The 14350-nt window shown below is 39.9% G+C and overlaps 1 protein-coding gene across 2 annotated transcripts; it reads left to right on the forward strand.

Moving 5' to 3' along the window:
- The first annotated feature begins 1383 nt into the window (after positions 1 to 1383).
- On the forward strand, positions 1384 to 11833 carry LOC100380561 (limb and neural patterns a). Of its 2 annotated transcripts, none has more exons than XM_014165627.2 (13): positions 1384 to 1503; positions 2318 to 2418; positions 5352 to 5393; positions 5994 to 6181; positions 6270 to 6328; positions 6426 to 6466; positions 7940 to 8020; positions 8310 to 8361; positions 8494 to 8742; positions 9731 to 9821; positions 10001 to 10071; positions 10381 to 10533; positions 10688 to 11829. In XM_014165627.2, the coding sequence occupies exons 2-13, from the start codon at positions 2392 to 2394 to the stop codon at positions 10891 to 10893; spliced, it is 1260 nt and encodes a 419-aa protein (XP_014021102.1). In that variant the 5' UTR covers positions 1384 to 1503; positions 2318 to 2391; the 3' UTR covers positions 10894 to 11829.
- The last annotated feature ends 2517 nt before the right edge of the window (positions 11834 to 14350 follow it).

Below are 14350 nucleotides of genomic sequence, written 5' to 3' on the forward strand. Positions count from 1 at the left end.
AAGCCGTACACTCCACAGACCTGGGCTTTATGGAAGAGTGGCCAGAAGAAAGCCATTGCTTACATAAAAAAATAAGCAAAACGTTTGGTGTTCGCCAAAAGGCATGTGGGAGACTCCCCAAACATATGGAAGAATGTACTCTGGTCAGATGAGACTAAAATGTAGCTTTTCGGCCATTAAGGAAAACGCTATGTCTGGCGCAAACCCAACACCTCTCATAACACCGAGAACACCATCCCCACAGTGAAGCATGGTAGTGGCATTATCATGCTGTGGGGGTGTTTTTCATCGGCAGAGGCTGGGAAACTGGTCAGAATGATGGAATGATGGATGAAGCTAAATACAAGGAAATTCTTGAGGGAAACCTGTTTCATTCTTCCAGAGATTTGAGACTGGGACGGAGGTTCACCTTCCAACAGGACAATGACCCTAAGCATACTGCTAAAGCAACACTCGAGTGATTTAAGGGGAAACATTTAAATGTCTTTAAATGGTCTAGTCAAAGCCCAGACCTCAATCGAATTGAGAATCTGTGGTAGGACTTAAAGACTGCTGTACACCAGCAGAACCCGTCCAACTTGAAGGAGCTGGAGCAGTTTTGTCTTGAAGAATGGGCAAAAATCCCAGTGGCTAGATGTGCCAAGCTAATAGAGACATACACCAAGGGACTTGCAGCTGTAATTGCTGCAAAAGGTGGCTCTACAAAGTACTGACTTTGGGGGTGGGGGGTGAATAGTTATGCCCGCTCAAGTTTTCATTTTTTTTGTCTTATTTCTTGTCTGTTTCACAATGTAAAATATTTTGCATCTTCAAAGTGGTAGGCATGTTGTGTAAATGAAATGATACAAACCCCTCATAAATCAATTTTAATTCCAGGTTGTAAGGCAACAAAATAGGAGAAATGCCAAGGGGGTGAATACTTTCGCAAGCCACTGTAGGTCTCTCTTTATGTAGTTTTTGTTTGTTTTGTCCTATATTATTATTATTATTATTATTATTATTATTATTATTATTGTATTTTTATTTTTTTAATCCTCCTCGCATGAGGCCTTTTGCCTTTTGGTAGGCCGTCATTGTAAATAATAATTTGTTCTTAACTGACTTGCCTAGTTAAATAAAGGTAAAAATAAATCGAATAAAAATTGCCATCCATTTCAGGTTCAGATTAATGAAGAACATCCTGAAGGGGCCGAGGGGCAAACGTTCCACGTATGTGCGGCTTCTGACGTCAAAAAGGCTGCTGTTTCGTAAAAAAATAAAATAAAAAAGTTTTGGACTTCATTTAAGGTTAGTGTTAGGCATATAAGGTTAGCAATGTGGTTAAGGTTAGGTTTAAAATCAAATTTTTAAGAAAATAAATTGTAAAAAATAATCGGGGTATATGACTTTGTGTCTGTGGTAACTCGTGACGGCGGTGCCACGCCTCATCGCCCCCTAATATAACCAACATAGAGGAAATGTTGTTTCTGGATGAGAGGAATTTCGGATTAAAATACTGTCCAGGTAAATTGCATTAAAAAAAAGAGTTGTAAACGCTAGTGCTAGCAGATTTGTTGTGTTTTCTATGATATTGAATCGCGTTTCCAATGAAGTGGCTAGCTAGATATTGTCTGCAGTTTTAGCGTGAAATTGCAGGAAGCTAAATAAAGTTGTCTGGCTAGCCTAGCACGCTACAACTTGTCATAATGGTTTCGTTGTTAAAAAAAATGCGAAATTGGTTTGCAAGTTTACAGTCGTTTGACGTTGAACACGTTTATGGCCTTATTATTACCCCTAGTTAGCTATTTAACTAAGTTGGTTAAGCTATTTCACGTTTGGTAGACAGTGGCACAGGGTGCGTTTGATTTGTTTTTCTGCAGAATGTGAATGGCACCGTAAAACCAATTTAGTCTGTATGATCATACATTTAAAGTACTAGCGTTGCTCAGCAACAGGCTGTGGTCAAGCGAAGTTCAAAAGTCAGTGGTGCATCTGTTTCAATGAACTTATTGGAGGTTTAGTTAGCTAGCAAGCCTAGACAGTAAATAATAGCAAAGTATTAATAAACTGAATTTGTGTACACGCATCAAACTGTTGCTTGCTCCTTTCATATCATAAACTACACACGTGTTGATAGCTAAGTCCTTGCCAGGTCAATTGGTAATGCGTTCGCGGTAGTTACCATTCTGGTTTTGAGTCCCACACTTAGTATCAGTAGTTGGACCCAAACATGCAGTGTCATTCATTACCAAACCATTCTTGTGCAAGGAAGTTAGTTGTCTTTTGTTTTAATAGCTAGTCTCAGTAAGCATTATTAACACCACGTCTTTGTCAACAGGTGGAGAGATCTTCCACTGAGGGACTTGACAAATCAGAGGGGTCTAAAAATACCTACTTAATTCGGACCTGAATATGGGGGTTATAATATCCCGGTTTAGGGTATGTATTGCATAACCTGTTCATTTTAGTGGTCCTGTATGGTTGTTGGTAGAGCATGGTGGGTTTTATTCCTGGGGCCACCATACATAAACTGTATGCACCAGTGTTTTCCCCAAGAAAAACATTTATGCAGCGTTAGCAAAGTTAGGGTGTGGCCAATGGCATGGTTTTATATGGAACAACATATAAATGAGCTGAAATAAGATGCCCAAAATTTAGCAAATGCACAAATAGCTTATTTCTACATTTTAGAGAATTTGGTAGTATGTCCGACTGGCCTCACAACCGCAGACCATGTGTATGGCGTTTGTGGTCAAGCGGTTTGCTGATGTAATTGTTGTGAACAGTGCCCCATGGTGGGGGTAAGGGCAGGCATAAGCTACAGACAACGAACACAACTGCATTTTGAGGATGACAATTTGAATGCACCGAGATACCGTGATGAGATCCTGAGGCCCATTGTCGTGCCATTCATTCGCCGCCATCACATTGTGTTTCAGCATGATAATGCGCTGCCCCATGTTGCAAGGATCTGCACACTTCCTGGATGATGAAAATGACCCAGTTCTTCCATGGCCTACATACTCACCAGACATGGCACCCATTGAGCATGTTTGGGATGCTGTGGATCAATGCGTTTGACAGCGTGTTCCAGTTTCCTCCACTATCCAGCAACTTCGCAAAGCCATTGACGGACAACATTCCTCAGGGCACAATTAGTGGCCTGATGAACTCTATGTGAAGGAGATGTCGCTCTGCATAAGGCAAATGGTGGGCACACCAGATACTGACTGGTTTTCTGCAGTCTGATCAACAGATGGGTTTCTGTATTCCCAGTCATGTGAAATCCATAGATTGGTGCCTAATTTATTTCAACTGACTTATTTCCTTATTAACTATGACTTTAAAATTGTTCCATGTTGTGTTTAATTATTTATACACACAGTGCATTCGCAAACTATTCAGACCACTTCCACATTCTTTTACAGTACAAAACTAAAACGTATTAAATGCATTTTTTTCATCTATCCACTACCCCATAATGACAAAGCGAAAACAGGTTTTTAGAAACGTTTACAAAAAACATGCCTTATTTACATATGTATTCAGACCTTTTACTATGAGACGGTAAATTGAGCTCAGGTGCATCCTGTTTCCATTGATCATCCTTGATGATGCTACAACTATATTGGAGTCCACCTGTGGTAGATTAATTGATTGGACATGATTCGGAAATGCGCACACCTGTCTATATAAGGTCCCACAGTTGACAGTGCGTGTCAGATCAAAAACCAAGCCATGAAGTTGACTGAATTGTCCGTAGAGCTCCGAAACAGGATTGTATCTAGGGAAGGGTACCAAAAAAATGTCTGCAGTGTTGAAGGTCCCCAAGAACAGTGACCTCCATCATTCTTAAATGGAAGAAATTTGGAACCACCAAGACTTCCTAGAGCTGGCTGCCCGGCCAAACTGACCAATCAGGGAGGTGACCAAGAATCTTAAGGTCACTCAGAGAGCTCCAGAGTTCCTCTGTGGAGACGGTTGTCCTTCTGGAAGGTTCTCCCATCTATGCAGCACTCCACCACTCCACCTATCAGGCTTTTATGGTACTGGCCAGATGGGAAGACACTCCTCAGTAAAAGGCACATGCCAGCCTGCTTGGAGTTTGCAAAAATGGACCTAAAGGACTGTCAGACTGAGAAACAAGATTCTCTGGTCTGATGAAACCTAGATTGAACTCTTTGGCCTGAATGCCAAGTGTTAGGTCTGGAGAAAACCTGGCACCATCCCTATGGTGAAGCATGGTGGTGGCAGTATCATGCTGTGGGGATGTTTTTCAAAGATGAATGGAGCAAAGTACAGACATCTTTGATGAAAACCTGCTCCAGAGTGCTCAGGACCTCAGACTGGGGTGACGATTCACCTTCCAACAGGACAACAACCCTAAGCTTACAATTGGCTCATTCATCCCCCTCCTCTCCCCTATGGGGAAACTATTCCCCAGGTCATTGCTGTAAATGAGAATGTGTTCTCAGTCAACTTACCTGGTAAAATAAAGGTAAAAAAGCACACAGCCAAGACAATGCAGGAGTGGCTTCGGGACAAGTCTCTGAATGTCCTTGAGTGGCCCAGCCAGAGCCCAGAACTTGATCAAACATCTCTGGCGAGACCTGAAATAGCTGTGCAACCTGACAGAGCTTGAGAGGATCTGCAGAGAAGAATGGTAGAAGCTCCCACAAATACAGGTGTGTCAAGCTTGTATCGTCATACCCAATAAGACTCTAGGCTGTAATCGCTGCCAAAGGTGCTTCAACAAAGTACTGAGTAAAGGGTCTGAATACTTACGTAAATGTGATATTTTTTTTTTATACATTTGCAATAATGTCTTACTCTTTTTGCTTTGTCATTATGGTGCATTGTGTGTTGATTTTTTTTTTTGGGGGGGGGCTTTTTAGTCCCTGGCCTACACATAATACCCTATAATGTCAAATTACTATTATGTTTTGAGATTTGTATTAATTCAATTAAAAGCTGAAATGTCTCTCACAGCTGTAATCCCTACCAAAAGTGATTCTTCTAAGTTGTTGTGAATACTTATGTACATTAATGTTCTATATTTCATTTTCAATCAATTAGCAAAACATTTCTAAACATGTTTACACTCTCTCATTATGGGGTTGTGTGTGTGTGTGTGCTGGAGAGGGGGGAGTGTATATTTAATCCATTTTGGATTCGGGCTGTAACACAACAAAATGTGGAGTAAGTCAAGGGGTATGAATACTTTTTGAAGGAGCTGTATGTGATATATTTGTCGGCGACCCTCTAAATTCCAGACAATAGTCCTGTCCTCTGCTAGTCCTATGGATCACCCAGCTTACTGAACTCAAAGCAAGTCTTCATTCTCTGATATATTTAACTTGTTCTTTTCACAGACTAAGCCATCAACTGTAGAGGTTTTGGAAGGAATTGATAAGGTATGTGTATTTGTTTTGGGGGGGGGGGGGTTGTGTATAGATGGTGTTGATCAGGATTATTTTGCGACGTTGCTCTAGAGATTGACCTGGTTACACTATGCAGCCCATCTCGAGCTTGAGGTCACTCTAGGCAATGTCCAGCAGAGTGATGGACGCATGTTTCCTATCACCAGCAGAGGATAGGTCACTACACTGTCCACCAACTGATAGTTTTGGGGTGTGGTTAATCGCACAAAGAACCAAAGGGTGTTTTCTCCCCCTCTTAATAAAAAGGATAGGTAAGTTGGTAATGCATCCGGACATTGAATAAATAGGCTTTTGTCAAGATTACCAGAGGGTGACATGGAGAAGTCCTATGATGTCTCTGGGATCGAACACTGCTGTTGAATTGATGTGTGGCTCTTTGCTGGTTGTTTATTCATTATACACAAGGTACAGTACTATTACATGTATCAATAGGGTTATCTTGGGCTAACTTCAAGTTATATTATTAGTAAGAAAATTGTGGAATACGGAACTACTTTTGTCATTCTAGAGAGGAAGTTTGGCTCTATTCAATGTCAGTTTTTTTTATATTAATGGAAAATGTTTTATTTACAGGATATACAGACTGGTGAGGAATGTAGAGAACTGTATCAAAGACAGTTGAAGCAATGGCTATGGCGACTACTGCTGTACTCATCTCTTCTCTACCTGATGGCCAGCATAATTGTGTATCTCTGGTATCTCCCTGAACAGACCATTGGGAAGGTCATATTGGCCCTTCCGTCTGTGGTATTTCCACTATTGTAAGTATATATTTCTCTCTAGAGAGAGATCGCTATGTCTATTTGTAGGTTGTTGCTTAACTGTCTGTTGTAATTGTTTTTTCTGCAGTGTATGGCTCCTTCGAAAGGGGCTGATTGCTCTTTTTAAAAGAAGAACAGAAAAAACCGGTATGTGCTTTAACCATTCTTTAGTCTGCCTCATCACATGCTGCTTTCATTTGGTGTAATCAGTCAAATGTCTTTTCCTTTTTTTCCTCTCCTTTAGATGAAAAATTGTCCAATCTCAAATCACAAAAACGAAAAATTGTAAGTTAACTTTTTCAGTGGTTGTCTTTTGATTGGGAGAACATCGACTGGACTGCTATTAGAATCCGCCATAGCCGTTAGAATCCGCCATAGCCGTTAGAATCCGCCATAGCCGTTAGAATCCGCCATAGCCGTTAGAATCCGCCATAGCCGTTAGAATCCGCCATAGCCGTTAGAATCCGCCATAGCCGTTAGAATCCGCCATAGCCGTTAGAATCCGCCATAGCCTCCCCCTTATACCTGGATAAGGGTGAACATGATGTGGATCCCCTAATCATTCATGAAAGAGCTGAGATGTCAGCACTTTATATACTGTCCATGTACCTATTTTTACTCCCCGTAACTAATTTGTAAGTGGACTTAATCTGCCATTTTGAGACATTTACCTCGAGATTAACACTTTTACAAGGTGGCGTACGGACGATATGCTGGAGTCTTCATGCCCTGTTCTGCTATTATGGAGCTTTTACAGCACTTTGCTTAGATAATTGCTACTCCTAATAAATAATGTAAAATGTATGCAGACAGCTGTTAATTGGCCTAAAGACTTTACTTGGTAAAGCACTCTGCTAACATCTCTTCAACTAATGGCGTTTAGTGCTAGAAGGAAATAAATCTGAGTAATTGCTTGTCATGTCTAATAACTGTCAATAATTATGGCTGATGGATTTTCACACTCCATTATGGAAGTAGTGCATGTAATTATTCTCATTATGTCTAAACAATAAGCTATTTGGTATTTCCCTTTAAATTAAGTTTATACAAAAAAACAACAAATTAAAGCATCTGTAGACCTACTACAACCGCTTTTATTCTGAAAACCTTTTTAACATCTCATTGATGGTAGAATGTGGGTCTGGCTGTCAGTTGACTTTTTGTAGGTAGCTGGTCTTTATAGTGTTTCATTAGACCAGAGAAGAAACATCTAGTTGAGAATATCAGTTGACTTCAAACACCAACATAGGAGTTCACAATTCTGTTTCTGTGCAGTTTTTTTTTATTGAGTAGTTGTATCATATTGATATGGTGTTTAAGACTTTTCCCACGTATTGTAAAGATCTGATCATCTGTACAGATACATGAAAGTCTATGCGGTTGTAGGACCCACCTGTTAAAGCAGTTAATTATTCCAGTCACTTAATTGGTTGTTCACTTGCTCTTTTTCAATTTGATTAATCACGATGTGGAAGATACGACATTGGTTATCATTGTCTCATTACGGTCATTGGATTTGAACAGAATTAATTGTGTGGAATGGTGACATGTCATATCATCATTAGTCAATTAACAGACCAATCAAACATAAGCTATTAGAACAGAACCCTGCATACTCAACGGGGTTTTCTGGAAGACCGATACTATGGCATTTGACTGATGAAATAACTCCTACTAAAGTACTGAATCAACCTGACTTTCAATTTGTCCTTTTCATTATCGTAACATATAAAAATATGAACTGCTCTTGTCCAACAGCTGTTAGAGGTGATGGAAACTGAAACCTATAAAACTGCAAAAATGATTCTGGAGAGATTTGATCCTGACTCAAAAGCAAAGGTGATTATTTTTATTTTACCTTTTATTTAACAAGGCAAGTCAGTTAAGAACAAATTCTTATTTTCAATGACGGCCTAGGGACAGTGGGTTAACTGCCTTGTTCAGGGGCAGAACAACAGATTTTTACCATGTCAGCTCGGGGATTCGATCTTGCAACCTTTCGGTTACTAGTCCAACGCTCTAACCACTAGGCTACCCTGCCGCCCCAATTACATCTGCCTATGAGCCCACTAATTCTGTGAATTAACCTTGAAAGTACATCTGTCTCAATCTGGTTTTCAATTTGAAGGTGCCAGAATCCCTTCCAAATGAAATGCCTATGACTCCAAAACCTCACCAGGGTAATGTATTCCAAAACCTCACCAGGATAATGTAGTTGCCTAGGTATCTTTAATTTTGTATTTATTTAAGGCCTTTCATGTGCTTGCGTGACTTACCATTGATAAACATCCCTGCATGGTGTCCTCCGTTAGAACTCCGTCAGCGTCATGTCACTCCTCGTCCCCCGGTGGCGTTGACTCCTGCCGCAGCCCGTCCTCCTCGTCCCCCGGTGGCGGTGACTCCTGCTGCAGCCAGTCTTCTTCTGGCCCCAGGGGCCACCCATGCAGGGCCGCCCCTCCACTCCGCTCCTGGAGGACCCCCAGAGAGGATCCTATCTGAGGCTGCTCAGCAGAGCTTGATGAAGAGGCCCATGACCCCTGGCACACTTGTTCCAGGAGTGGGTGAGTGGCTGCACACGGAGACCATATCATAATGTGGTCGACTTAAGGTGATTTATTTATTTTATTGTATTTTTTTTAACCATCCCTGTGTCCTAGTCTCACCAGTCCTTCAGGGATGGGACTTTTCTATACATTTTAATTTTACCAAATTTTTACAGGAATGATAGTTTGTTTTACAGGTGGTAGTTATGGCCAATTGAGTGTAGTATTTTATTCCATTATGGTAGGGGTTGCCTTAAAACTAACTGAAGGTCAAGTTTGCTCCAGAGAAGAGATGATCGGTAACTAAGTCGATAAATGTGATTTTATTTTTTAATTTTTTTAATAGAAGTTAGTTAATTTGGTGATAAAAATAAAATTTCATCAAAAAGATTTCTCACCATACAACCTTTGACCAAGACTGTTTAAAAAAAGATGATGCTTACACTGTCAGTGAGTAGTGAATGTTTACTCTTATGTCAATAGTCTTGCCTTGGACACATCATAGGAAATGCCAACAGTGAGGTATACAAGAACCAGGATAATTTGAACTATGATTAATCAGGAAATTCCTGCATTTGTTCTCTGGCATTCTTACTGAAAACAGAATAAATGTCTTTCTAATGCCAGGAAACATTTGACATGGGCACACCTTGCAAATGTTTTATATGGCTTGATACTAGCAGACACTTTTGTAAAAATCCATTTTGATAGTCACAAGTTTCCATATGTTGGTATATGAATAAACAGTAGGAAACTCTTTCTGTTAGTGTATATTAATTACCGCTCAGTAACACAGCAGGGGTTCTTGTATACGTGCTGTGCAAGTGAGATCAATTTCCAAGTCATTATTAAAATGTGTCCATTTCAAACATGTTATAGTGGACCTCTGCAGCGAACTGTAGATTTGGGTCTTGCTGTTTTTTATGAAGCTTCTCGTCCTCCGTGTGATTGGTATTAGATACCTGTATGTGCAGCTAATGTTTACGTGTGTTCTGCACCCCCCCAGGCCCTCCCCTGGCCAGACCTGTCCTCCCCCGGGATCGCGGCACCATGGACAGGGTTATTGAGTACCTTGTCGGCGATGGCCCTCAGAATAGGTAGAGTAGCTCCTTGGTGGCGTTTTCTTGTCACCTAAAGATGTGTGATTTGAACTGACGTCAGCACTATCGTTTTTAACACTGGCAATGTATTGCTATTATGATTTTTCAATCCTCAGCAAAAATGTTTTTTTTTATTTCATTGCATGTATGCAACATACATTATTTTCTCCCTGCAGATATGCCCTCATATGTCAGCAGTGTCTCACCCATAACGGGATGGCGTTAAAAGAGGAATTTGAATATATTGGTAAGATTTTGAGAAACACAACTGTCACTCTCCATCAAACACTATGCCCTTCATTTGCCCTCTAGCATTTGGCAGCACTGTGTATCATCAGGCTCTTAAAAGCCTCTGCCACTACTGGCCTCTGTAAGCAGAAAGAAAGCATCTAGATTGAATATACAAATAAGGGCAACCCATTGATCTGATGCGTTCATGCAATTATTTTTTGAATATCATTGGTTTCATCTTCACATTTAATCTGTTTACATGAAAATATATTCCAATCATACAGTTGACAGTGCACTTCGATCATGGTGGTTTGTCTTGTTTCAGCCTTTAGATGTGCATATTGTTGTTTCCTGAACCCTGCGAGAAAGACCAGACCCCAAGCACACCGACTCCCTGAGATCAGTGCCGAGACGAAGATCCTCACCGACGCACCCGTCGCAACACCACCTGAAGCTGATGAGAGCCCCGTTGCTGCAGGTATATCTCTGCTAACGCAATATTTACATTTTTTTCCAACCAGCAGTGGAATAATCACATTGTCCAAATTGCTAGCTTACTTGAATGCCTGTTAAACCTGATGATATATTGATCCGGTCATGTTCAGTTGAGGAGAAATGGCCTTCTCCCCCAGCTGAAGAGGAGATCCAGGAGTTGGCAGTTACTCCAACAGAGAGTGCCCCTGAAACAAAAGGGTCAGAAACCCCAGGCTGTCTGGGAGCCACCCCAGGCTGTCTGGGAGCCACCCCAGGCTGTCTGGGAGCCACCCCAGGCTGTCTGGGAGCCACCCCAAAGAAGTCCGATGGAGAGCTGGATATGTCAGACATGGAGGTTCAATAGAATGTTTCAACATCATTTTAGGCTGGAGCTATGTTCTTTTAGTTATTTTTCTTCGTTTTTAAAGTAAACTTAATAACATCAATGCTGTGAGTAAGAATCGCAGAATGACAGACTAAGGGTTTGGTATGAACTTAAATTGATTTATTTTTCCTGTCTGTTATAGTGATAGCATATAAACTGAATCCTGATGCTAGGGGATAATGGACAGGCAATACTTTTGGGATTTGACATAATGTCAATACTTTCATTCACTATTACAGCACTTCTATCCATGAAGCAAGAGTAGGTCTGCTAGCTAAGCATTTGGCATTGATGCACATCTGTAGAATGTTTATAATATATATTTTTTTCCTTTAGTGTTTTGTTTTAAATATTAAGCGAATAAGCAATTTGCCACATTACTATATTGTCTGTTTTGTGTGACAATGTCTGTCCACGTTGTCTACAGACAGGTGAACATGCTAATGCATGCTACTACTACTTAATAATAATAATAATAATAATAATAATAATGCAGAGGCCAAATCTAGCTAAGCAGTTGGTCTGTAGAATGACGTTTTCTTCCGTTTGTTTTGCGGGAGTTATTTGCTACATTGTCACTGTATTTTTGTTTGTTTTTTTGAGAATGTCTGGCCATGTTTACAGAAATGCAAAAAATATCCTGTCCGGTGTTCTATGAAATCTGTATATTTATAGGTGATGATATTTATAGATACTACAGTATTGGGATACAGTGCCTTTTGATCAGTATTGAATAGGTTTTGGATACTTCAAGCACAATGTGGCTAACCACATGTTTACACAGTAATGGTTACTATCAGGAGTGCTTACTTACATATTTATTGCTTAAAAGGAGAAAGATGTTCGGCTGTTCTCTGCACCCGAGTGATGCGTTGTACATTTATACTTTGAAATAAATAAAGACAGTCATTTTCAGTAAGCTGCATGTGTTTGCTTAGCATTATGAAAATGCCAGTTTCATAATGTGACTGAGTTGTGTTTGACGTTCTCCTCAGCAGCTATACCAACTAGAAGTTGACTGATTATGATTTTTCAACGCCGATACCGATTTTATTGGACACCAAAAAAAGCCGATACCGATTTAATCAGCTTTTTAAAAAAAAGTTATAAATATATTTAATAATGACGATTACAACAATACTGAATGAACAATGACCACTTTAACTTTATATAATAAATAAAATCAATTTAATCTCAAATAATGCAAAAACAGTGTTGGAGAAGATAGTAAAAGTGCAATATGTGCCATGTAAAGAAAGCTAATGTTTAAGTTCCTTGCTCAGAACATGAACATATGAAAGCTGGTGGTTCAATATTCCAAGTTAGGAAGCTTTAGGTTGTAGTTATTATAGGAATTATATGACTTTCTCTCTAAACCATTTGTATTTCATACCTTTGACTATTGGTTGTTCTTATAGGCACTATAGTATTGCCAGCCTAATCTCAGGAGTTGATAGGCTAGGAATCATAAACAGTGCAATGCTTGAAGCACAGCGAAGAGCTGCTGGCAAACGCAGGAAAGTGCTGTTTGAATGAATGCTTATGAGCATGCTATATCAAATCATAGACTTTATTATAAAATAATAAACACACAGAAATGCGCGCCTTAGGTCATTAATATGGTCAAATCCAGAAACTATCATTTCGAAAACAACATTTATTCTTTCAGTGAAATACGGTACGGTTCCATATTTAACGGGTGGCATCCTTAAGTCTAAATATTGCTGTTACATTGACAACCTTCATTATGTAAAATTCTGGCAAATGAATTATGGTTTTTGTTAGGAAGAAATGGTATTCGCACAGTTCGCAACGAGCCAGGCGGCCCAAACTGCTGCATATACCCTGACTCTGCTTGCACAGAACGCAAGACAAGTGACACAATTTCCCTTGTTAAAAGAAATTCATGTTAGCAGGCAATATTAACTAAATATGCAGGTTAAAACAAATATTCTTGTGTATTGATTTTAAGAAAGGCATTGATGATTATTGTTAGGTGCTCATTGGTGCAACTGTTCAACTTTTTTCGCGAATGCGCTTGTTAAATCACACGTTTGGCGAAGTAGGCTGTGATTCAATGATAAATTAAATGATAAATTAACAGGCACCGCATTGATTATATGCAACGCAGGACAAGCTAGTTAACCTAGTAATATCATCAACCATGTGTAGTTAACGTGTGATTATGTTAAGATTGTTTTTATAAGTTTAATGCTAGCTAGCAACTTACCTTGGCTCCTTGCTGCACTTGCGTAACAGGTGATCAGCCTGCCACGCAGTCTCCTCGTGGAGTGCAATGTAATCGGCCATAATCGGCATCCAAAAATACTGATTTGTTATGACAACTTGAAAATCGGCCCCAATTAATCGGCCGAACTCTAATACCAACCCTGCCTCCCGCTGATGCAGACAATGCTGCAACAGGTTCGTCTTTGCTCACTCAGTTCAAACTTCAAGGTTCAGAAACGACAGTTGTAGAGCAAGTATTTATTTACTATAACTTTTATCTGGATCATGGTGAGCCAAAGGGAGAATCACTGACTGCCTTGTAAAAACTGGGGACAATGATCCTCATTTTCATTTGAGACCAAGTAGCCTTCTCCCCCAGCTAAAGGGGAGATCCAGGACCCCCCCCCCCCCCCAAAAAAATGCAAATTTCATAATTTGACCATGATTTTGATTAAAGGTTCAAAACAACGTTTAACTGGTGGAGTTTTTGATTAGGACATTTTGTTTATGCTTCTATCGATACTTATGGTTCATAAAAGTTGAGTGATTGCTCTTACTATCTCTTACACAATGTAAGATCTTGAAGTGGGGAAAATTTGTAGAAATGTGTATTGCATGTCACTACATCTTAGACAAAAACAGGAAGAACTATAGTCCCCACTTTGTTGAAATGAGCTATTATTGAGCTGTTAGTTTGCTGTTTTGTCAACCACCTTGCCCCTGTTCCAATTCACCTGTCACCATTGAACGTTTAGAAGAACACGGTAAAACAGTCAATGTTCGTTAGCAAGCTTATTTTAGCTCGTTGATCATTTCAGACAGCGTAAGAGAATGGCGTTAATAACCTCAGCCAATCTTGATGCCTTGAGTCATCACTGCAACAAAGTTGACCACTGCCTTTTCATGACCCTTTTCCCCCCGAAGATACATCGTAAACTGTTGGTGGGGTCAACATCACACGTTTTTTTTTTTCTTTGGGTTTTGATTATGTACGTTTACAGAGACGTGACCTTCCCTGTTTAGTAATGCATCAATTTGACACAAACAGTAACGCCTGATTCCACCACATGCTGCTTGAGGTTGACCTCTGACAGGAGCCATACAGGAAAAATAGGACATCAGTAGAACAGTGTTTGAACCTTTTTTTCACAATATTTATTGAACAAAAATAGAAACGCAACATGTCTAGTGTTGGTCCTATGTTGCA

The sequence above is a fragment of the Salmo salar genome, chromosome ssa21 (genome assembly GCF_905237065.1).
Source record: "Salmo salar chromosome ssa21, Ssal_v3.1, whole genome shotgun sequence".
NCBI classification, from domain to species: domain Eukaryota; kingdom Metazoa; phylum Chordata; class Actinopteri; order Salmoniformes; family Salmonidae; genus Salmo; species Salmo salar.

Excerpts from the sequence above, each read along its gene's own strand:
- LOC100380561 (XM_014165627.2), top strand. The coding sequence starts at position 2,392 with ATGGGGGTTATAATATCCCGGTTTAGG. Across the intron at positions 8,021-8,309 it reads ATCCTGACTCAAAAGCAAAG|GTGCCAGAATCCCTTCCAAA; the intron begins GTGATTATTTTT and ends TTCAATTTGAAG. Across the intron at positions 10,534-10,687 it reads TGAGAGCCCCGTTGCTGCAG|CTGAAGAGGAGATCCAGGAG; the intron begins GTATATCTCTGC and ends CTTCTCCCCCAG.